This window comes from Heterocephalus glaber, unplaced genomic scaffold (assembly GCF_053883595.1).
Source record: "Heterocephalus glaber isolate CG9 unplaced genomic scaffold, H.glaber_assembly_v1.0 deba00001564, whole genome shotgun sequence".
NCBI classification, from domain to species: Eukaryota; Metazoa; Chordata; class Mammalia; order Rodentia; family Bathyergidae; genus Heterocephalus; species Heterocephalus glaber.
In genome coordinates this window covers 10423173-10447714 of record NW_028258351.1, presented here as the reverse complement: position 1 = coordinate 10447714, position 24542 = coordinate 10423173, and the positions used below count along the sequence as shown (strand labels likewise).

General features: G+C 43.6%; 1 protein-coding gene across 5 annotated transcripts; it reads left to right on the top strand.

Moving 5' to 3' along the window:
* The first annotated feature begins 996 nt into the window (after positions 1–996).
* Positions 997–24542, top strand: Spag5 (sperm associated antigen 5). Of its 5 annotated transcripts, none has more exons than XM_087191526.1 (25): positions 997–3871; positions 5969–6326; positions 6507–6629; positions 8650–9737; positions 9842–10019; positions 15805–15879; positions 16126–16218; positions 16307–16441; positions 16641–16760; positions 16868–16960; positions 17055–17168; positions 17981–18074; positions 18231–18378; positions 18459–18561; positions 18737–18870; positions 19171–19309; positions 21835–21946; positions 22102–22188; positions 22438–22573; positions 22682–22793; positions 23200–23280; positions 23440–23595; positions 23676–23750; positions 23882–23962; positions 24196–24542. In XM_087191526.1, the coding sequence occupies exons 2-25, from the start codon at positions 6276–6278 to the stop codon at positions 24265–24267; spliced, it is 3600 nt and encodes a 1199-aa protein (XP_087047652.1). In that variant the 5' UTR covers positions 997–3871; positions 5969–6275; the 3' UTR covers positions 24268–24542. The 5 variants fall into 5 exon arrangements, with proteins under 5 accessions (XP_087047652.1, XP_087047650.1, XP_087047653.1 ...); XM_087191524.1 differs by having other exon boundaries at positions 5969–6356; XM_087191527.1 differs by having other exon boundaries at positions 1003–3871; positions 22453–22573.

Sequence of the window (24542 nt, the reverse complement as noted above, 5' to 3'; positions counted from 1 at the left end):
AATTGTGGGGAATGAGTTTCAGATTTCTGTGGTGCATTTTTATTTTTTTTTTTCCCTAGGGCTGTGCTCATGCTGGGCAATGACTACCCCTGGGCCACATCCTCAGCCCTTTTTTGAGACAGGATCTTGCCACATTGTGCAGACTGACCTGGAACTTGTGATCTTCCTGCCTCAGCTTTGTATGTAGCTGAGATTACAGGTGTTTGCCACCATCCCCAGTTATGAGGCTTTTACAAAGGGCTGATGCAAAAGATTTTGATTCTGTGTGTCTGGTTCAGTGTTAATGTTAGGTCATCCAACACTGTATGGCCCCTGTGGTCACAGTGGTACAGTGGGTTAAGGTCCTTAGAGAATGTCAGTAGAGTCTCTTTCCCACATCATATTACATAGCTTAAAGACCAACTTCATGCACGTAGTTTGAATAATTTCTTACCAAATTAGGACATTTTCAACACACTTTTCACTGTTGCACTTAAGCAGTGATTTTCAGGATGGAATAGAAGGTGGGACAGAAAATCAAAGTTTTAGTAAAAATTTGAAAAAGCCTTGCTTCAACCCAGTTTGGGTATGCTCACCTCTGGAAGGGATTTTCTTCTCCCCACTCTCCATCCCCATTCAGAATCACTGACTTAGCCAGGTGTGGTGGCGCACACCTGTAATCCCAGAGCTCAGGAGACTGAGGCAGGAGGATCATCACCAAGAGTTCGAGGCCAGCCTGGGGAACATTGTGAGTTCATGGCCAGCCTGAACTACAAGGGGAGACCCTGCCTCAAAAAACCAAAACCAAAACAAAACCAAATGACTGACTTATTGATACCGTTTATTTATTCATATGGAATTTACTTAGAAGAATTTTAAAATATAATATCTGAAATGATCTTTATTCCTATACTTTGATTTTTCATTACCCTGGAAGAAATTACTTTTAAAAAAATCAAATACACCTGTAAACATGGGTATTTTACTGCATTTTCCATGTTTTATAAATTTAAGATTTAACTTCAATTTTTTTTTTTTTTTGAGAGAGGATCTTGCTCTGCAGTGCAGGCTGGACTTGAACCATGCCTGGCATTTAACACTAATTTATATATACACTTGTAGAAAAGTATCTTTGGGGTTGGGGATTTAGGTCAGTGGTTCTGGCGCCTGCCTCGCAAGCACAAGGTCCTGAGTTCAATCCCTGGTACCAAAAAAAAAAAAAAAAAGAAAAGTATCTTTGTAGCTCTACTCCTGCTTTATTTTCTTTTTATTCTTGTTTTTTACCTCTAACCTGTTACTTTATTATAATCAATCTATTAATGTGTTTACTTGTTCATTAACTAATCTCAGTTCCTTGATTACTTTAAGTAGAATCTTTGTAGAAATCTCAACAAAGCTAGTCTGTGTGTCGTTCGTGTGTGTGTGTGTGTGTGTGTGTGTGTGTGTGTGTTTGCTGGGGATTGAACCCAGGGTCTTACTGATGCTAGGCAAGTGCTTTATGACTGAGTTATTCCCTCAGCCTCTTTATCAAAGCTTTTTTTTTTTTTAGTACCAGGGATCGAACTCAGGACCTTGTGCTTTCGAGACAGGTGGTGGAACCTCTGAGCTAAATCCCCGGCCCTATCAAAGCTTTTTAAAAATAAATAAAATCATATTTCCTGAATTGTTAGCCCTTATTATAGACTGAAATGTGTCCTCCCAAAATTCATGTTGAAGTCCTAACTTCTAGACTTTTTTTTTTCTTTTCCTCCAGTACTGGGGATCAAACTTAGGACCTTGTGTTTGTGAGGCAGGTATGGTTCCACTGAGGTAAATTCCCAGGGCCCTCTAACCTCTAGACTTTAGAATATGATTGTATTTGGAATCAGGGTCTTTAAAAAGGTAATTAAGTAAACATGAGTTCATCTGGGTAGGCCCTCATCCAGTATGACTGGTGTACTGATGAAATTAGGACCCAGGCACATGCACACACACAGGGAAGACCATGTGATGACATAAGGAGGAAATTGCTGTGTGCAAACCAATGAGAAAGGGCTCAAAAGAAACCAGTCCTACCTGGCATGGTGGCACAAACCTATTATCCCAGCATGAAGGAAGCTGAGGCAGGAGGATTGCCATGAGTTCGAGGCCAGCCTGAGCTACATAGTTCAAGTTTGGCTTGAACTACATAGTGAAACCCTGTCTAATAAATAAATGAATGAATAAACAAATCTGCTGGCACCTTGATCTCAGACTTCTACCCTCCAGAAAATTTCTGTTGTTTAAGCCATGTAGTCTGGAAGTTTATTATAGTAGCCCTAGCAAGCTAATACAGCCCCTGTGAGTAGATCTAATAAATTAATCAGAAATTATATTTATAAAAAGGCTACTTTATCCCCTATAGGTTGGTTTTGCTTATATTTTGAGAATATAATGTTTCAGGATTTATTATTGTCTCAAGTTTTGCTGGTACACGGAGTCTTGTTGATTAGTAGCTATCATACCGCCTCCTTTGTTCTGTATTCCATTATACACAGCAGTAAGGCTGATACTTTCAAAATACCTTTTTTTTGAGACAGGGTCTTGTTATATAGTTTAGGCTGGCCTTGGACTCATTATGTAGTCCAGGCTGGCCTCATCATGGTAACTTCCTCCTTCAGCCTCTTGAGTTCTGGGATTACAGGCATATGCCACCAAACACAGTTCCAAAATAATCTTTTGAGTTTGCTCAAAACTGGTGGATACTTCTCAGGGTTGCTGATTTGGGTTATGTGATTTCTTCCTTACAAAAGAAGAAATCTTTGATCCTAAAATTTAAAAACTGTAACTTTCAAAATAGTTGGATCCTTACACCATACCCGAAACTTAATTCTAGATAAAGATTTAAATAATCAACATTAAAATTCTTAGAATATCTGAGAGACTAGGTCTTCAATCAGGGGCTGGAGAAGGTACCTAAACCAGGAAAGAAAATGAAAGTGCTGTAAATGAAGCACATTTTTGCATGAAGATTTGATGAATGAGTGGCTCAATCAAGGCAAGAAATCTAGATACTGTGGCACCTACATCTTGACCACATACAAACAGCATTATTCAAGTCAGTAGACAAAAAAACACATCAAAAATAAAATGTGAGGGCCGGGGATTGAGCTCAGTGGTGCCGTTGCCTGCCTCCCAAGCCCAAGGTCCTGAGTTCGATCCCTGGTACCAAAAAAAAAAAAAAGAATGATGGGAATTAATATCTATAACACAAAGGTCTTACAAATTAGAAAAGAGCTGTTTTCAAAATAAAAGGAATAGGGCTGGGGATTTAACTCAGGGGTTACGCCACCTGCTGCGCAAGCGCAAGGACCCGAGTTCGATCCCCGGTACCAAAAAACAAAACAAAACAAAATAAAAGGAATATGAAATGACAAATCAATTAGATCTGTATCAGTTGGCTTGGAAGGTTTTTTATTTTTTGTTTTTTTTTAGTACTGGGGATTGAACTTGGGACCTTGCGCTTGCGAGGCAGGTGATGAAACCACTGAGCTAAATCCCTGGCCCTTGGAAGGCTTTTTAGAAGACACTGAATGGGGAAAAAATGCCGAAATGTAAGAAATCCTATGTCTGTAAAGGAATTAATGACTTCTCTCCACCTTTGTATGTGTTGGGGGTGGTTGGGAGAGTGGAAAGAAAATGTGAGAGAAGACTTGGAAAAGAGAATGCAACAGGAAAAAGGGAAAGAAAAGCATCAAACTTCAAACCCAGACTCCCCAGCGTGTGGATCAATTAATTTTGGGAAAAATCTGTGATGTATGTGTAAGTAAATAAAGCTACTATACATGTGCTTTTATGCATTTTTTTTTTCTGGTACCAGGGATTGAACTCAGGACCTTGCACTTGCAAGGCAGGCAGCACCGCCACCATTGAGGTAAATCCCCGGCCTGCTTTTATGCATGTTTTAAATTTTTTTTGTGCCAGTACCAGGGTTTGCACATGCTAGGCAAATGCTGTATCACTGAACTATGTTCCCAACCCTTTTTGTTTTGAGATAGTAGCTTGCTAAGTTGCCCATGCTGGCCTTGAAGTTGTGATTCTCCTAACCTCAGGCTTCTGATTACTATATGTATATTTTTATAAAGATGTACGTACAATTTGTATATAGGAGGGTAGAGTGGATGGTGGTCTTCTCTTCAAAACAGAACAACAAAGAACAAGGTTTCACTATGTAGCCCAGGCTAGGCTTGAACTTGAAATCTTCCTGCCTCAGCCTCCTAAATGCTGGGATTACAGCCATTGACTGAGTCTGTGCCTTCAGGAACTCTTTGACTTTATTTCATGTGCTGAAATACTACAGCACTTGTTGAAAAATATCAAATTTTAAAAATTACAGAAAACAATATAAACTAATTTTGTGTTATCTATTTCACATTTTCCTTCTCATCTACCCCTTTCTATCTCCAAATTTTCTGTTGGAAGTACCATATCCCTTTAGCTGCCCACTTGGCATCTGACATACCAGCTGCCACCAAGGACTAAGCATTCTAGCTCACACATTCCTATTAACAAAGCCTTTATTACTGGCAGGGAGAGCTTTCTGCCTTGATTTTCCTGCACTTCCCACCCATGTCTTATTTTTAAGGTCTTTTTGGTTCACTACAAATACTCCTTGGGATTCCATCTACTGACTTGGGTAAGCCCAGGCTCAAGACTGTCCTCAAACTGCCCCCCCCCCCATTTTCATTTAAGCAGTTTTTGCCTGTAGGCTGGTACCATCATGCTTCCAGAGCAGTACTGTCCAACAGAAATAACGCAAAGCACATGAATCATTTAGAATCTGCCAGCTATCCACATTCAAAAAGTTTTTTAAAAGGCCCGGTACAGTGGCACATATCTGTAATCCCAGCCACTGGAGAGGCTGAGGCAGAAGGACTGCAAGCCAAGCTTGAGGCCAGCCTAAGCAATTTAGTGAGACTCTTGTCTCAAAAATAAAAAGGGCTAGGGATGTAGCTCAGTGTTAAAGTATTTACCTAGCATGAGTGAGGGCCTGGATTCAATCTCCAGTATCACAAAAAAGTTCTGTGAGTGTTGAGAGAAACACACAGCCATCATCAGTTAACTTGGAAATACTTTTTGGGCACAGGCCTGTAGTCCCAGCTACTTGGAGGTCAGGTCACTTGAACCCAGGAGGGTCTTTAAAGAGGTAACCAAGTAAACATGAGGTCATATGGGTAACAAAAATTCAGCCTGAGGAACATAAACTGTCTCAAACAGAAGACCTTAAGCTCTTATCAAAATACCAATTTCATCTGCAATGGACATATTTTCAGTACAGAGGGGATTTGCGAGACAGGATGTAGTAGTTGGTAGAGTGGGTTGGAGCATGGCTCTTTCTGGTTCAATTTGTTTTATCTGTAAAATGGGGAGCCAGGTGTCAGGTGGCACATGCCTGTCATCCCACAACTTGGGAGGCTCCACAAGTTCGATGCCAGCCTGGGTTTTTTTGTTTTTTTTTTTTTTGGACTGGGGATCGAACTTGGGTCCTTGTGGTTGCGAGGCAGGTGGCAGAGCCACTGAGCTAAATCCCCGGCCCTATGCCAGCCTGGACTACATAGCAAGACTCCGTCTCAACCCCAAAGGCGCGGGGAGGTGAGGTGGTGGTGTGTTGTAATGTTTCATGTTATGAGGATTAAATGAATATACAGCGCCAGGTACATAATAAATGTTCAGTACATTACTTGTTAGCTACTACGGTAAACTTGTGACAGGCTCTAGGGTTAATCCCAAGAAATACCCAGAAATGTTTAGTCATGACTGGCAGGCCCAGGTTGAGATCTGCGTCTCTCAGTCCATAATGGATTCGTGGACAGACCAGGCCTAAGTACAGACTGCTCCACTCACTTTTCCCAACGGGACTCCCCGGCAAGGCTGAGGAGGGCTCTTAAACCAGGCCGTGGAGACAGCTTCCCTGGCAGGGCGTGAGGGAGGGCCACTGGAAGCGGGAAAGATGGACTCCTTGATTCTCCAGGTACGTGCGGTGTCGTCTCGGACGTGAGGACACAACTCGAGGTGGGCCAGGTCCGTGTCTGGCGCTCCAGACCGCTTCCGTGCTGAAGGGTCGACTGAGGAGACAACCCTAACCGCGGGAAGGGGCGTGGTCAACACCAGGTCCGCCCATCCACTAGGCTCGAGTCTGGAGTGCGTCCGCCAGGCTGACGCACTGCCGCACTCCAGCCAATCGAGAAGCTCAGACGAGGTTCAAATAAAGACGGCGGGTGAAACATGGCGAACTGGACTTGGTATAGTAGGTGATTGACCTACTTTCTGTGTTGAAGATGTGGCGAGTGAAGAAACTGAACCTGAGCCTGTCGCCCTCGCCCCAGCCGGTGAGCAGGAAAGCTCTTGAGGAGAAAGAGGTAGGGCGGGGTTACCGGGGCGGGAGCTCTGGGTCCAAGGGTCCTGGAAAGCTGGGTCGAGCTTGGGGCTGGGCGTTTGGGGTCTTTGTTCCGCGCGACTTGGGTAAGAACTGGTTTTCACGTTTGTTTTATTCTGGCTTTCTTTCTCAGGGGCAACCAGCTATGAGAACTCCTCTTCGGGAACTCAGTCTGCAGCCCAGTGACTTCAACTCAAGACAAGGCTTGGCTTTGTGCTCCACGCTGACCCCATCACTGTGCAAGTTGGGGCTGCAGGTGAGATTCGTCTGGACAGCTGCTCGACTGGGCTGTGTGCCCAGGCTGAGAGCTCAGAGGAACAGAGGGCCGGGGCTGGAACGTAGTAATTAAGAACGATAATGAAGTTTCTACAACAGTGATAACCATTTACAGCTATTCGGGCCAACAGAGAGGTGCCCTAGGGTGGTTAAAGGAAATCCACTGAGAACCCAAACTTCTCTATTTAGCTGTTGGTTTTATGATCTCCTCCCCCCATTCGACCTTTACCAAGCTACTGAGAAATCTTTCATCCTAATTAGTGGTATTTATCTAACATGGCTCACAGATGAAAGATCTGTGTCTGGACAGTGAAGCAATATCCATCTACCCCAGGAGGTAGTCAAAACTCTCCTTGGGATCAAGTTATACTGTGGGATTATTATTATTGATTATTTTAGGGGTTTTTGTTGTTGTTTTTGGTTTTCATTTTTGTTGTTATTTTGGTTTTTTGAGGCAGGGTCTCCCTTTGTAGTTCAGGCTGGCCCTGAACTATGTAGCCCAGGCTGACCTCGAACTCATGGAGATCCTCCTGCCTCAGCCTCCTGAGTGCTGGGACTACAGGCGTGCGCCACCATGCCTGGCTTGTTTTTGTTTTTTCAGACAGGGTCTTACTATGCAGTTCAGACTGGCCTTGAACTCACTATTTAGCTGAAACTGGCCTTGAACTCGCAGTGATCCTCCTGCTTCAGCCTTTTGAGTGCTGGGGTTACAGCATGTGCCGCCACACCTGTCTATTAATGATTATTTTATATAATCATCATCATCCTCATTGTTATTAAACTGTCTCTGGCAGAATTGTCTTGAGTTGAACTTTTAAAGATCTTGAGAGAAACAGCCAAGAACAAACTATCTCTCAGTTGCTGTAAAGATTTGTCAAAGAAAGAGATGGACCCCCTATAAGATTTCTTGAAGAAATTTTTTTAGAACTTACTGCCTGGGAAATTAATCTTTCTAAAAAAAATTGTTAATCCTTTTCCCTTTCTAATAATGAGACATATGGAATTTACCATATTTTCCTCTTGCTGTAGCATGGACAAAGCTCAGGGTGCTTGTTCAGTGTGGTAGCACATGCCTGTAATCCCAGCTACTTGGGAATAGGAAGACCCTTTCTCAAAAACAAAGAAACCAAAAAAGCTGAAGATGTAGCTCAGTGTGAAAGTCCTGTGTTCAATTGTCAGTACTGCAAAAACAATAAAGGAAGGGCTGGGGGCTGAGGATGTAGCTCAGTGGTAGAGCACTTGGCTATCATGTGCAAGGCCCTGGATTCAAGCCCCAGTACCATCCCACCATCATCAAAGAAAGCCTCAGGGTCAAATTCAGTTATAGTTATCATTACACCTGAAATACGAAGATTTGCTTTCTCTTTCTTATTTATTTATTTATTTATTTATTTTGGTACCGGGGATCAAACTTGGGTCCTTGCGCTTGCGAGGCAGGTAGTGGAACCACTGAGCTAAATCCCCAGCCCTTTTCTTTCTTTTTTGACCATGATTTTGTTTTTTATCATCATCATCAATATTATTATTATTATTATTATTATTATTATTATTATTTTGGTGGTGCTAGGGATCCAGCTCAGGGCCTTGTGTATATTGTACAGGTGTTCTACCACTGAGCTACACACCAGTCTTATTATATTATTTGTCTGTCCCTACCCACTCTAGATTCCTACAAGTAGGTTCAAGTTGGGAAGCGAGAGGAATGAGGTCATATTCAAGCTAGCATTTTCACAGGATGTAGATAGTTATTCTCAATTTGTTTATACTGAAGGCTGGTTCACTTGGAAGGGCCCAAAATGGCTTCTTTTCTTTTTCTACTGTTGGATTTGTGGAAACAAGGATTGGCCAATCCTTGGTAAGGATTGGTAAGAACCTAAGATTCTTACCTAAGCAGAAGTAATGAAAACTTTTTTAAAAATCTGGATTATATCTTATACCCGTAATTATGTATTGGGAACTGAATTGACTGCCTTATCAACTGCTTTTGTTTTCTTTGGCAGGAAGACAGCAACAACTCATCTCTACTGGATTTTTTCAATGCCAAAAGGACAGACTCCCTTTCAGAACAATTCAGCTATCCCTCAGGGTGGGTAGAAGCTTGTCAGCATGAATCAAATGAGCAGCCCCTAGGTCTGACTCCCCAAACCAACTCTACTCCCAAAACATTTGAGGAAGGAATAGCCCCAGTGGATGACTGTGTGGTTAAAACCATGGTCCTTGAATCCCCTCCAGCAGAGCATCAGCAAGACATGATACTTGAGGCTCATTTAGATACCATGGCAGAGACAAACAGCAGCTCTCTAAATGCGCCTTTGAGGCCGAGAGATCTAGTGAGGAAGGAGGTGGCACCTTGCATGGAAGACAGCTTTTTAGAAGTTGTTGCTGCTGTGGCTAAGAAATGTACACTTCAAAATTCTCCATCTCATCTCTTGGATTCTCCACCAAATCCCTGTTCTGAGCAACAACTACACTGCTCCAAGGAGAGCCTGGGGAACAGTAGGACTGAACCTGTACCTGAGGACTTAGTACCTTCTGAAAGTAATGACTTCATGCCTTCCTCCATTCTCTGGCTTTCTCCTTCAACTGGCTTGGCAGCAGATTTCACCACCAATCATGTGGACCAAGGGGAGGAAACTGTAGATCACAGAGCTATAGAAGAACTTGAAAGGAGCTTCCCCACACTCTCTGAAGAGGTTGAATTGGGAGATCAAACACTTGTCTCAAATATGGAAAATGTACCACCCACATGCCTGACACCAAATCCAGGGGCACTGGAATCCCAGGAAGCTCCAGGCCCAGAAGAAGATGCTGGTAGGATTCTTGGATGTGATTCAGAGACTTGGATGTCCCCCTTGGCCTGGCTAGAAAAAGGTGTAAATACTTCAGTTGTGCTAGAAAATCTCCGCCAAAGTTTATGCCTTCCCTCTGTGCTGCAGGATGCTGCCATTGGCACTACCTCTTTCTCTTCTTGCTCTGTGGGGACTTGGTTTACTCCTCCAGTACCACAGGAAAAGAGTACAAACAAATCCCTGACAGGCCCGCAGGACACCAAGGAAAGTACTGCAGAGACACAGCACCGCCTCTGGGGGTAAGCACCACGTATCCTTGTGCTTCTGGAGCTCTGTTTCCCTGGACCTGTTACTCTCGTCCCCTCCCCTTTCTTTTCCTCACCTTCTTCTCTTCCTGCTGCAGCCGTCATCCTCCAGATCTGACTACCTTGTCTAGACATGACCTGGAAGATAATCTGATGAGCTCTCTTGTCATTCTGGAGGTTCTGACCCGCCAGCTACAGGACTGGAAGAGCCACCTGGCTGTCCCTCATCCAGAAGCACGGGACTGTAGCACTCAGACAGATACCTCTCCTAGTCAGGTAAGAAGCTTCCTCTCAAGGCCTGAAGGATCCTGGTGGCCCTCTTCCTAAGCCGATAAACTGTCAGAGGGCACGGGGGACTCCTTAATCACAGACTTTTTACTGTAGAATATGTGTGAAAACTGAGAATCTGGAAAAACTCTTAAAGATGGATACTCACTACAACCCTGGAGTACATTAAGACTTTCCAAGGAGATGCACACAAGGAAAGCTTTGAAGGAATCAGTGTTTGGATCTTCCTCTTCCAAATGTATTTACTGATTTTTTTTTTTTACTTCCCCATTCTAACTGCCCTTGCCCACTTTACTAGAGAAGAACGTACTTACTTCCTTTCTCAAATCTTACATAACAATCAAAGGACAACAGAAAATATTTGTGCACATTCTGAGAAAGCAAATGACTGCAATAATTATATAACATCATTTTTGTATGTTTTCAACAAATTTGGAGGAAGACTTTATGTCAGTGGATCATTAGACATTGGTGAAATTTCAATAAGATTATTGGCACATAGGTCTCTGTAGATATATTCCTAGAATTCCTAGAATCTTTCCTTTTTTCCATTCCTACCAATTCTTTTTTTTGGTACTGGGGATTGAGCTCAGGACCTTGTGCTTGTGAGGCAGGCGCGGTGCCACTGAGCTAAATCCCTGGCCCTCTACCAATTTTTTTATTTATGTGAAGATTTCTTAGTACTTACATCTATTAGACTGGAAAATAGTCATGAATTTTTGCTGAACTATACCTTGTGATAATTGCTTTTTTTTTCTGGGACTGGGGATTGAACTCAGGACCTTGTGTTTTCGAGGCAGGTGCAGTGCCACTGAGCTAAATCCCCAGCCCTGAGAATTGTAATCTACAAATACATGAATTAATATGGGGAGGGAATTTCCATTCATTTCATTAATAGGTGATTCCCAATAAGATTTCACTGGATATTTAGGATTTTATTAAAAATTATAATGATTAGTGTACAACTGATAAAAATGTTTCTCCATCTAAAAGAAAGTTTTTTTTTCAAATCTTTTTGTTTTATTTTGGTTTTTTTGGTATTGGGGATCGAACTTGGGACCTTGCATTGTGAGGCAGGGAGCGGCACCACTGAGCTAAACCCCCGGCCTGAAAATTTTGTTTTTATTATTATTCATTTAAAGTCTTCTGCTCAAAGCAATTTTTTTTTTTTTTTTTGATGTGGGCAGCAGAACTACTGAGCTAAATCCCCAGCCCTGCTCAAAGCAATTTTGAAGAATTTTAAATTTAAATTTAGATGAATTTTTGTTGCAGAGATGTAGGTCAATAACAGATTTTAAAGTGTAAAAATAGGGACTGGGTATTTAGCTCAGTGGTGCCGCTGCCTGCCTCATAACCGAATTCGATCCCTGGTACTAAAAAAAAAAAAATGATATATATTAGGATGGAATTCTTTTTTTTTTTTTTCTTTTTTCAGTGCTAGGGATTAAACCCAGGACCTCATATATGCTAGGCAAGGGCTTTACCACTGAGTTACACTTCCAGGCCCTGTGATGAAGTTCTATGAGGAATAAAAATATAGGTTCAGTGAGTCAGGTATTATGTATACGTAAAACACAATATGTATATTGTATATCTGTAAACCTAGCTTTTGGCAGGAGGATCAGGCCAGCCTTGAGCTCACTGTGTAGTCTAGGCTGGGTTTAAGCTTCCTATGTAGTCTAGGCTGGCCTCAAACTTGCTGTGATCCTCCTGCCTCAGCCTCCTGAGTGCTAGGATTACCAGAATGCACGAACACACCTGGAAAAAAAAAAAATTTTTTTTAATGGCCTGGGAATGTAGCTCAGTATGAAGGTCCTGGATTCAATCCTCAATACTACATGAAAGGGCCGGGATTTAGCTCAGTGGTTCCAGCACATGCCACACAAGTGAAAGGTCCCAAGTTCAATCCCTGGTACCAAAAAAAAAAAAAAAAACCCACATAAAAAAGAAGAGATGGTCCCCAAATGTCCAAAGACCTCCTTTGAGTTGAGAATATCCTCAAAATAATGATTGCCTGTGGGAGACTACATTGCCTTTTGCTAAAAATCCTGGAAACCATGGGATTCTCATTCTTCTAGCTGCTCACTTTCTCTTATGTGTTATCATTATATTCTTTTTTTTCTTGTCCTTGACCTTGTTTCCCATCCCTGAATCTCCCTTATATCCTCTTCCTCTGAACTTGCCAGGTCCCTTTGGAGGCCACTGAAGCAGCACTGAAAAGGGGAAGTGACATCACTTTCAGCCATTCCCCAGCACCATGCATGTCCTTGCCGCTAGGCTGCCTCCTTCACATTAATCTCATCACCTGCCTGACTGCCCAGCTCCCAGCAGTTTGTGTGTCCTTCCCAGTGGTGCTCCATGCCTTTCAGCACGATGCAGTTAATAATGATAACTGGGGCTAGGAAAGGGAGCCAGGAACCAAAGAGATTTGAGAATAATGCAGTTTTGCCTCCTTAAATCCAGTCTGTCACAGCCTCATGATTTAGCACTGCTGTTCTAGCAGTAGCCCTTTTCCAGACAGTGGCTCCCTTTTGATAGTAAGGAAGATACTTTTCTCTTAGAATTTGAGTCTTCCTGGGGCTCTGCTGCCTTCAAGCTCATACTTTCTACTCTGTGGGGCATACTATTTTTTGTTTTATTTTATTTTTGTGGTACTAGAGAGTAAAGCCAGGCTTTTGCACTGAGTTACACCCCCAGCCCTTTTTAAAAAATTTGTATTTTGAAAAAAAAAAAAATTTGTATTTTTAGATAGGGTCTCATTAAGTTGTCCAGGCTGGGCTTCAGCTTTGGTACTCTTGCCTTGGCCTCCCAGAGTGCTGACATTATGAGTGTGCACCACCACACCCAGTTTAGTTCATTCTCTTTTGAAGGCAATTAAGTGAAATCCTTAAGACAGTTAAAATTTTTTGACCCTGTAACTACTTTTAGGGATATATCCTAAAGGAATAAAGGTCTGGATAAAGATGGCAATAGACGGGGGTGGGGGTGAGGTGCATGCCTATAGTCCTGGTACTTGAAAGGCTGAGGCAGGAGGATTTCAAGTTCTGAGCCAAGCCTGGGCAATTTATTAATTTAGTGGGATCCTGTTTTAAAACATTTAAAGAAGACAGGAGAGGTGTGGTGATGCATGCCTATAATCCCAGAACTTGGTAGGAGACTTGCCAGGAGTTCAAGCCCAGCCTGGACTACATAGACCCTGTCTCAAAAAAAAAAACTGGGGATGTAGCAGGATGTAGCTCATGCAAAGGCCCTGGATTAAGTTCTTAGCACAAAAACAAACAGGGTTAGGGATGTAGCTCAGTGGGGCCATGCCTGCCTCACAAGTGAAAGGTCCTGAGTTTGATCTCTGGTACCAAAAAAACCCCACCCAAAAACCCCCAAACAAACAGATTTAAAAAAAATAATTTAAAAAACAGTAAAAATAATGAAATATAGATGGAATATTGTACAGTCATTAAAAACAATATTTATCCTGGTGATGTAGCTCAGTGATGATATAGTGCTTCCCTAGCATATGTAAGGCCCTAGATTCCATCCCCAGCAGTGGGCGAGGGGAGGAGACTTAGGAATTTTTTTTTTTTTTTTGGTACCGGGGATCGAACTCAGGTTCTTGCGCCTGTGCAGCAGGTGCCGAAACCACTGAGCTAAATTCCTGGCCCAGGAATTTTTTTTTTTTTTTTTTTTTAGGAATTTTTAATAAGATGGAAAAATAAGTTTAATATAGGTTTGTGGTTGTTCAAATAACCTCTGAGAAACTTTGAAGATAAATAAAATACAAGCAGAAGTTAAAAATAGTGGTACTCTGCCCAGGCATGGTGATGCATGCCTGTAATCCCAGCACTCGGGAGTCTGAAGCAGGAGGATCACCATGAGTTTGAAACCAGCCTGGACTTCATAGTGAGTTCAAGGCCAGCCTGAATTGCATAGTGAGACCCTATCTCAAAAAAAAAAAAAAAAAAAATCCAAAAAAGAACCAGTGGTACTGTACCTTGATAAGCTCTCTAAAGCAGGTGTCTCAGTCTATTTTAATAAGGAAAAATTAAGTAGTAAAAGCAGGACACCTTCCCAGCACTTGGCAGGAGGATTTCTGTGAATTTGAGGCCAGCCTGGGCTACATAGTTCAAGACCACCCTGAAATACATAGCAAACAAGAACAGGACTCCCAGCCGGGCATGGTGGTGCACATTTTACAATTCCAACACTCGAGAGCCTGAGGCATGAGGATCAATAGTTCAAGTCCAGCCTGATCTACAAAGCATATTTGAGGCCAGCCTGGACTAAATAATGAGGCCTTGTCTCAAAAAAGAAAAAAGAAAAAAAACCCAGGATCTCAGATATATTTATAGTTGGCTTTCTGTATCCATGGATCTTCAGTCTATCCATGGATTCAACGAACTGTGGATAGAAAACGTTGAGGATATAAAAGGATCTATACTAGGCTGGGGATTTAGCTCAGTGGTACCGCCGCCTGCTTCAAAAGCACAAGGTCCCAAGTTTGATCTCCGGTACCAAAAAAAAAAGCATCTATACTGAACATGTGCAGACTTTTTTTTTTTTTTTTTGCTTAATAGCATCCCCTAAATAGTCAAACATTACACTATTTTACATGAGGAACTTAGTGTTTAGATTTTGGTATCTGAGGGTGCTACTGGAACCAATTTCCCATTGATTGTGAGGTGTGTATATTATAACCTCAATTATGGTTTTTCTCAAGCATTACTGAATTTCATCAAATCTAAGACACTATCAATATTAGGGTGCATTTCCATTTCAGAGATATAAAATATGAAAAGGTATTCATCTTAGAATTTATTGAATATGTTAATTTATTTCTAAATCAGTGGCCTACAATTTTTTCCCTGATACTTGAGGGAAATGCCTGTATCAAGTATGGAGTTATACCTGGAATCTCTGGGGATGAGTGCTATATTGTTGGTTAAGAATCACTGCTCCAAGGGCCAGGGATTTAGCTCAGTAGTACTATCCCTGCCTTGCAAGCACAAGGTCCTGAGTTTGATCCTGGTACCAAACAAACAAAACAAAACGAATCACTGCTTCAAGCCAATTGTGTAGCACTGTGGGAGGCCAATGCAGGAAAATCATGAGTTCAAGTCCAACCTGGGCAACTTAGCAACTTAGTTAGACTCTGTGTCAAAATAAAAAAATATAAAAAAGGCTGGGATGTAGATCAGTGCAAAACCTCTGAGTTTAATTTCCAGTATTTAGCTCCATGTGATGAAATTATTAATGATTTCTTTCCCTTTTTATTCATTTTTTAATTTTCTAAAATTTCATAATAAATATGTGTTATCCTGATAATTACGGAAAAAAGATTTTTATTATTATTATTATTATTTATTTATTTGGTACCAGGGATCAAACTGGACCTTGCGCTTTTGAGGCAGGTGGTGGAACCACTGAGCTAAATCCCCAGCCTGAAAAAAGATTTTTAAAAGGAATTTTTTTACCTACCTCTGAATTTTTTTTCTTTTTGAGACAAGTTCTTATGTAGCTCAGGCCAGCCTCAAACTGATTGCATAGTCCAGGCTCAAATTCATAGCAATCCTCCCACCTCAGCCTCCTGAGTACTGGGTTTATAGGCATGTACCACCATGCCTGTCTTGAATTTTCTTTCTGTCTTGGCTTCATCTAGTTGTCCTTGGTCCTGCTTCTGATAGGGGAGGCTCCTTTAGCTCACTGGAGGAAAAAGGGAATGACAGGCTGCTGGTGCATGTTGTTTAAACAAAAGGAGTAATTCTGTTTATCTGAGTAGGTAACTAAGGAACCTCAACATCTTTGGGAGAGGCAAAAGATTGGTCAGGCCCTGCAGCAGGCCAGGAATATTATGGTACGTATTGATTGACCTTATACCATTGCTAGGGTCTCCTGTAAAGCTTGAAAATGGAGAATCCTGGGTGGTTAGGAGATGGTGATACTCAGCTGTGATAGTAAAGGGAGGGCCTTCAATCTTCCTCCTTTGTGAAGGACTTCTTATTAGGAGCTTCGGATTGGGTCAGTGGGTTTCCTCCCTAGTTCCCTTCCTTCCTGCTTAGGGACTAAATGTTATCCAGCCTGGCCATCTCTCTCTTCACAGCAATCATGGGTGCTAGTCTCTGAAGAGCTCACGACCTTGCTTCACCTGTCCCTGTTGTATATAGAAGAAGATAAAACAACTATGAGTCAGGAGGTAAGTAGATGAGATGGAGGTAGAGATCACTGCTGGGGTGAAAACCCAAAAAAGGAAACAAAAACAGCATCTTATTCTTATTTTGTAGTCTCGGCTTGCAGAAAATTTGGTCTCCTGCTGCTTTGATATGTTAAAGAAACTGAAAACAAAGCTCCAGAGCCTCAAAACAGAAAGGGAGGAGGCAAGGCACAGAGAGGAACTGGCCCTCAGAGACAAGGATGTGGTAAGGTGCTGGACATTTGTTCCTGGACATGGGAGATGTCCAGCTCAGGGCTCTTATAGGAATGCACTTGAGACACAAATGAGTGGCTTAAGAACCGCCTGGCCTGGGGAATTAACTACTAAGGTATTGGATGGTTATGAATTTTTGTGCTGTTTACCTTCTCCACCCTGCATGTCCTTGCAACCTCTTCCCTAAACAGGCAGAGACGGTGCTGGAGGCTTTTTGTGCACATGCCAGCCAGCGCATCAGCCAGCTGGAAAAGGACTTGAACTTCACAGAGAAATTCAGAGGCCTTCTGCAGGAGGCCCAGTCCCAATTGGTAATTTAAGAGCATTTTCTTTCCTGTGCTCTATGCTGATACATTGGGAAGATGGCCACATACCCCTCCCCTCTTGGCGATCTCCACAGACAACCCTTCCCTTGTAGGTAGGCCTTCATACAGAGCAAGGAGAGCTGGCTCAGCAGACAGTGAGTCTGACTTCTACCCTGGAACAGGACTGGACATCTATGCAACTGGATGTGAGTATTTGGGACCATCATATTTCTCACAGCCAGCCCTGTGAGGAGCCTTGTCTCAGGTGTGCTCTACTGACCTGCTTACTTCCCCTGGTAGTACATGGCGTGGACAGCTTTGTTGAGTCGGTCTCGACAACTTATAGAAGAACTCACAGCCAAGAGCCGACAGGCCCTGCAGGACCGTGATGTTGCAGTTAAAGAAAAGCAGCAGGTACAAACCATGAGTGGAAACTGCTTAGGCCTGCTTTTCTCCTCCTTTGTGGAGGCCTTTCCAGTGTGTGATTTCATTAGCTTCTTCAGTTGATCTTTCTATAATGGGTTTAGAGAACAGCCAGGTCCCTTAGCTATAAGAAGATTTGAACCTAATTGTTGGTTTTTTTGCTTTTCAGCACCTTCTTTGTTGTTGTTGTTGTTGTTTTTCGTACCGGGGATGGAACTCAGGACCTTGCACTTGCAAGGCTGGTGGTGGTATCACTGAGCTAAATCCCTGGCCCAGTTTTTTTTGTTTTGTTTTTTGAGACAGGGTCTCACTACATAGCTCAGGCTGGTCTTGAATTCACTATGTAGCTTAGACTAGCCTTGAACTCACAATGATCCTCCTGCCTCAGCCTCCCAAGTGCTGAGATAGCCATGCCTCAGTACACTTGGCTCTTCAGCACCTTCTTTTTTTTTTTTTTGGTAGCGGGGATCAAACTTGGGACCTTGCGCTTGGGAGGCAGGTGGTGGAACCACTGAGCTAAATCCCCAGCCCTTCAGCACCTTCTTTACTGGAGTAATTTTTCTCCTATATCTTCTTCTCGAGGATCAGCCTTATTTTGTGCAATGTTGCTGCTCAGAAGCAAAGTCCTTTGCTATCTTTGCTGTGTTTGCTGAGGGCTGGGGTTAGCTCAATGGTGCTGCTGCCTGCCTTGAAAGCACAATGTCCCAAGTTCGATCCCTGGTACCAAAAAAAAAAAAGAGAAGCTGTACTAAGTCCTAGCTTCTTGATTCAGGGAGAATTATAGGTAGAAAACTATCTTTTAGATTTCTAGGGAGATGGAACAAGTCTCTGCCCATTTAGAGGACTGCAAAGGCCAAATAGAACAACTGAAGGTGGAAAATAGTCGCTTAGCAACAGGTATGTGTGTGTGTGTCTGTAAGCAGTTGAGCCTGCTAAGGCCTGGAGTGTGGTGTTAGAACAAGGAAGTGCCCTAGAGCACCTACTGTGGATCAAAAATGTGAAGGTTTTCCCACTTGATGATGGCATGGTGTCATTAGGATACTTTTGTTCTAGATCTCCAGGTTCAGCTGCAGATTCTGGCTGACGTGGATAGACAGCTCAAAGAGATGCAGAATCAGCATACCCATTGTACCCAGGACCTGGCCACAAAGGACGAGTTGCTCTGCCAACTTACCCAGAGCAATGAGGAGCAGGCTGCTCAGTGAGTTCCTATTGGGTTATTGTGGCAGTAGGAACCCGGCATGTAAGACCAAGCAGGATTTAACATAAGGTCTCTGGCAGATGGCAAAAGGAAAAGATGTCACTAAAACAAATGCAAGCAGAACTGCAGCAGCAACAGGCTGTGTTGGCCAAGGAGGTGCAGGACCTGAAGGAGACCCTGGAGGTAAGGGAGCTGGTAAACATCAGGAGTGGGACACTTGCCTGATGGCATTGAGGTCAGGTTTGAGACGATGGACTGGAAAAAGCCTCTGACCAAGGGCTCTAAAATTCCCCACGTGGACTCATTTTTCCCCTTTCTCTCTTGCTCCCTCCCTTCCTTCCTTCTCTTGTCTTCCCAGTTTGCAGACCAAGAGAATCAGGTTGCTCACCTGGAGCTGGGCCAGATTGAGTGTCAGTTAAAAACCACACTGGATGTGCTCCGGGAGCGCAGCCTGCAGTGCGAGACTCTCAAGGACACTGTAGAGAACCTAAAGTAAGATCTCTCCCTTTCTCTGCTTCCCCCTAAGTGCTTATTTTTACCCAGAAACACTTTTACAAACCAGAGTCTCCGAGAAAAGAATTGTGACTGTTTTGAGGCTCTGGTTTCTCTCCTTGAGTGTAGGAGATTTGGGAGAGGTTTTCAAAGAAGATAACTTGGTCTTTTTTTTTTGGTACCGGGGATTGAACTCAGGACCTTGCATTTGCGAGGCAGGCGCCGGAACCACTGAGCTAAACCCCTGGCCCCAGAGAAGATAACTTGGTTTTTGGTCATCTTCCTCATTCCTTATTTCAGGGCTGACCTGGCCAGCACCATAGCAGAGAACCAGGAACAAGACCTGCAGAAGACACAACAGTATTCCCAAGAGCTGGGGGTGCTGACCAAGCAACTACAGAGCCTAACCCTCTTCCTACAGACAAAACTAAAGGAGGAGGTAGATTCTGGGGTTTCTTCTCTTCAGATTGTATCTTGCAGCTAGGCATGGTGGTGCATGCCCGTAATTGCAACACTCAGGAGGCTGAGGCAGGAGGATCACCACTATTTCAAGGCCAGCCTGGGCTACATAGTGAGGTCAGGACCAGCCTGGACTACACAGTGAGCCCTGTCTCACTCCCCTCACACACACACACACACACACACACACACACACACAACAACCCAAATTGTATCTTGTTTGTATAGAATAGTCCCCTAAAATCCTGTCCTTGTCCATTTCTGTGACATTCAATCTATCATTCACATATTTATGTCTCCTACCTCCCTATTATGAACCTTTTACTCCAATGAGGCAGCCTATACACCACACACATGTCCTATCTCCTTTCACACCTGGCCTCGGGCTATTCCCACATCCATTTTCTTCTATTTTCAGACTGGAAATTCCTTTTCCTTTCCACTGAAATCCTCCCTAGTTGACCATCTGTAAAATGTTCCCAGATCATATGGAGTCATTGACCTGTTTGCTTCATTCCTCACAAACTTAATCTCCTTTTGTTCTTGTATTGATTTTCCTTGGATATCTGGTCTCTTCTACTAGACAATATTTGAAGAAAGCAGAAATTTAGCCTTGCTTCTTTGGCTTCTTCGCAGTGCCTACTAACAATAAATAGTTGATATCTTTCAAAATACAGTTAATTAGCTTATTCAACAGTTAAATGTATAACCAAGATCCTGACCCTCTTCCAGCTGTGTTCTGAACTCAGGAAATGCCAAACAATCTGTAGTCTAGAAGGAAAGACAGATGTAAAGTTATCTTGATACAATCATGATAGAAGTCTGCATGGGCCACTGAGAGCTCAGAAAGGATGATCAGTTCTATCCTTCCTTTCTTTGGAGACAGGGTCTCGCTATGTAATTCAGGATACCCCTGAATTCACTATGTAGCCCAGGGTGGCATTTAACTTGGGAAATGGGAAGTAGCTCTTTTATGATTATAATATTGGAGGTATATGGAGCAAGGCAAGAGAGAAGATGGGGACACTCCTCTAGAACTGGTAACAAACCATTCCTAAAGGGCCATATAAATGTTTTTGGCTTTGTGGGTCATATGGTCTCTGTCTGAACTACCCAGCTCACTTTTGTAGTTCATGGCGTTGCTCTTTGTTGAGCAGCCATTGACAGTATCTAAATGAATGGGTTTGACTATTTTCCAATAAAACATTATTTGCAAAAACAGTTGGCAGGCCAGATTTGATCTGTAGGCCATAATTTCTTACCCCCCTGCTCTAAAACAAGATTAGGAATACAGGGTTAGGAGCAGATTTTTTTTTTTTAGTACTGGGGATTGAATTTAGGACCTTGTACGTGTGAGGCAGGTGTGGCGCTACTGAGCTAAATCTCTGGCCCAGGAGCTGATTTTTGATGGGAGTGGGACAGGGAAAATGGTGAGCTCAGCTTTATATATACTAACATTCATGTGGACCATGGAACATTCTGGTAGAGTTTTTTTCACAGGCAGTTAGTCTTTGGGCCTGGAGACTGGGAGAAAATCCAGTTGAAAAAAAGGGATTGAAGAGTCATTCATGTGGAAATAGAAGCTTGAGGTGGATGTTTTTGTGGTGCTCCCAAGGTGAGGCCACCCAGGGAAATGGATTAGAGAGTGAAAAGAGGGCCAAGGACTGAACTCCGAAGGGCCAATGGTTAAGGAAGGACCTGTGGGTGGAGAGAAGAAATATTCAGAAATGTATGAGGCCTCTGCATGGAGGGTCATGTCCTAGAAGAAAGATTCTAAAAGTACTACATGTTTAAGAGCACAAGAAGTCATCAGTATCAAACAGGCCAGGTGAAACAAGCAGAAAAGCATTCATTGTATTTGAAAGTAACATCGGTGAACCAAATGACAGGAATTTTGGTGGAATGGTAGGGTAGAAGCCTGAGTATAATGGGCTGGGAGATAGTAGATGGTAAGAAGTATAGGCTTCTGGGCCAGGGATTTAGCTCAGTGGTTCTGCCGCCTGCCTCACAAGCGCAAGGTCCTGAGTTTGATCCCTGGTACTAAAAAAAAAAAAGAAATATAGGCTTCTTTTCTTCTATCTTTCTTCCTCCCTCCTTCCTCCCTCTCCTTCCCCCCTCCCTCTCTTTCTGGAAAGAGGCCAGTAGTAGCCAAAGGGGAATTTAAGGACTTTTTTGTGTGTTTTCTTTTTAAATTACTGTTTTAGTGTGCTGGGCATGGTGGCACATGGTTGCAATCAAGAGACTGAGGTAGGAGGATTGCGTCAAATTCATATCCTGGCTACACAGTTCAAGGGCAGTCTGAACTGCATAGCAAGACCCTGACTCAAAAAATGTATTGTTTTATTGAGAGAGGCTTAGGATTATGAACATGTTTGAGGAAAGGTGCTAACGGAGGAGTTGGTGAGGTAATGGGTGGAAGAGCACCCTGGAAGAGGTGGCTGGGAGGGCCTGGGAACTGAGGTGTCACTCTGAAGAGCAGCTGATATTTTTCCTCTCTGTGCTTAGACTGAACAAGAGGTCCTTCCACTGAGCACAGCCGGTACTCCCACCAAGGAACACCCTCTGCCTAATGACAGTGACTTCGTGGGGAGCATCTTGACAGCAGAGACAAACGAAGGTTAAAGGCCCTAGGATTTGGGAGTGGGAAAGCTGCTCCTGATATCTTGAGCTGCTGAAGGGCCCTATCATCTTTCAGTTGCCACCGTGGCAGACCCCTGACTGGATCACCAGGGGGGCCTTTCCTCATGGTTGCTTTTTGTTTGTTTATTTTAGAGCCAGAATCAGCTCCTGTACCCTTGCTTGGAAGTGGCAAGAGTGCTTTCACCAGAGTAGCATCAATGGTTTCCCTTCAGCCTACAGGTTAGGAGGGGGTCCAGGGATCCTGCCTTGTTTCTAGAAAGTGGTGATGAATAAAGACAAAAGCAGTGAGAAGTGCTTTGCTCTAGAAACCTCAATTCGACTTGGGCTCATTTTATTTCTGTCTTTTGGGATCTGTTATGTTCTGGATATTCAAATCCTATGGGTGGGGAACACCAGTAAGAGTTGGTGGAAATAAATGATGACTACACACCCCTTCCTTCCAGGCTGAAGGGTTGCATTTCCATCTAGGACTTTCTCTTTCAGAAACCCCAGACATAGAGAAGAATCTGGCAGAAATGAATACTAAGCTTCTTGAGCTTAACAGTCTGTGTACCCTGCTGCAGGAGTCTAAAGAAGAAGCCACTGGGACTCTGCAGCGAAAAATGTGAGTGGAATGTAGTCTCGATGACAGAGGGCAGTAAAACAGTCCCTTACACTAAGGGCATAGCCACCTCGCAGGACAGGAATGATAAGGAATTCTTCCCTCCCCTAGTTGTGCTCTGCAGATGAGGCTGCAGGCCCAGGAAGAACAGCATCAGGAAGCCCAGAAGGCAAAGGAAGCAGACATAGAGAAGCTGAACCAGGCTTTATGCTTGCGCTACAAGGTGAAGGAGGGGCCTAGAAGTGGGGCGATGAAGAACTGGGGCATCTCTACTGGCCCACTGGGAGCCATCCAGAAATCTGGGTGGTGGGTATTTTCCAGCCACTGTTCTAGTTTTGCCTTTCCTGGGGTGAGACATTTTGCATTATTTAAGAATCAGCTGTGGGCTGACCTGTATTCCCTAGCAGACTATGAGAGAAGTCAGGAACTCTAGCAGAGCTCTAGCAGAGCTCTCCCAACACTGAGAAATGCCTTGCCTGACTTAGCCTTGGGGGAGGAATTGGAGTGGTAGGGTATCAACTGGTCCCACTAGGGCCAAGCACAGGGCCAGGTGCTCTCCTGCCTCCAGGCAAGGGCTGTGAAGAAGCCAGCTCTCTCTCCGTGACTTCTCACCTCTCTTTCTCTCACAGAATGAAAAGGAGCTCCAAGAAGTGATACAGAAGCAGAATGAGAAGATCCTAGAACAGATAGACAAGAGTGGCGAGCTTATAGTATGTTCCTCATGATGCCCAGCCTCTGCCTTCCATGCCACTGGTAGCCAGATCCCAAATATGCCACAGTTGGTTACCTTGTTCTACCTTTGTCCGCAACATGGGATAAGGATAGAGAACATCTTTGAGTACTATGGATATCTCTGTTCTTATTCCCAGAGCCTCAGAGAAGAGGTGACCCAGCTCACCCGCTCACTTCGGCGAGCGGAGACAGAAACTAAAGTGCTCCAGGAGACCCTGGCAGGCCAGCTGGACCCCAACTGTGAGCCCGTGGCCACTAACTGGATCCAGGAGAAAGTGTGGCTCTACCAGGAGGTGACTCAGAGTTAACAGAGGAGCTGGGCAGTCGGTGGGGACCCCAGGCTGTACCCTTATTAATCTGGACATACCTATAGGTGGACAAGTTGAGGGTGATGTTCCTGGAGATGAAAGATGAGAAAGCAAAACTCATGGTCAAGTTCCAGAGCCAGGTGAGGATTTCCATACTATTCCAGGGCTGTTTCCTACCACCACTACCAAGCCCTCTCCCATGTTGCCTGTATCCTACCAAGCTATGCTGTTCTTTTAGGCACAGGACTTATGGAGTATATTTGCTTTCTAGAGAAACATCCTAGAGGAGAACCTTCGGCGCTCTGACACGGAGTTAAAGAAACTAGATGAGATTATTCAGCATATATATGAGGTAAAGCAGGGAGGGAGATGATAGGACTAAGGCACCTAAGGGCTAAAGCCTGGCTCCAGCAGGTACTTACGAGCACAGCTTGGTTCCCAGCCTGTGCTGAGAGCTGGGCCTGACTCCATGCTGCAGGCTTCTCAGGTTTGTTTTCTTCCTTTGAACTCAGTGGGTACTTCTGGGAACTGGGAGCTTTGGGCCTTAGGCTTGTTCTGAGCTGCCTTTTCTGCCTCTCTTCCCAGACTCTGCTGTCCATCCCAGAGGTAATGCGGAGTTGCAAGGAGCTACAAGAATTGCTAGAATTTCTGAGCTAAGAAACAGAAAGTAGCCAGTGGCAGTGGTGTGTGCCTGTAGTTCCAGCTACTCAGGAGGCTGAGGCAGGAGGATCACCTGAGCCCAGGATTTGAAGACTACCTTGGGCAACATAGTGAGACCCTGACTCAAAAAGGAAAAAAAAGAAAAGAAACTGAAAGCTGGATTCTCCTTCATCCCTTTTTTTATCTGCAATACCCTCTTGCCCCAACACAAGGACCAATTGGCCTAGAGCCAACTACATTTACTATTATTTAAATAAAGTGTATGTAATGTA

Excerpts from the sequence above, each read along its gene's own strand:
- Spag5 (XM_087191524.1), top strand. The coding sequence starts at position 6,276 with ATGTGGCGAGTGAAGAAACTGAACCTGAGCCTGTCGCCCTCGCCCCAG. Across the intron at positions 18,379-18,458 it reads AATGAGGAGCAGGCTGCTCA|ATGGCAAAAGGAAAAGATGT; the intron begins GTGAGTTCCTAT and ends GGTCTCTGGCAG. Across the intron at positions 21,947-22,101 it reads GACAGCAGAGACAAACGAAG|AGCCAGAATCAGCTCCTGTA; the intron begins GTTAAAGGCCCT and ends TGTTTATTTTAG.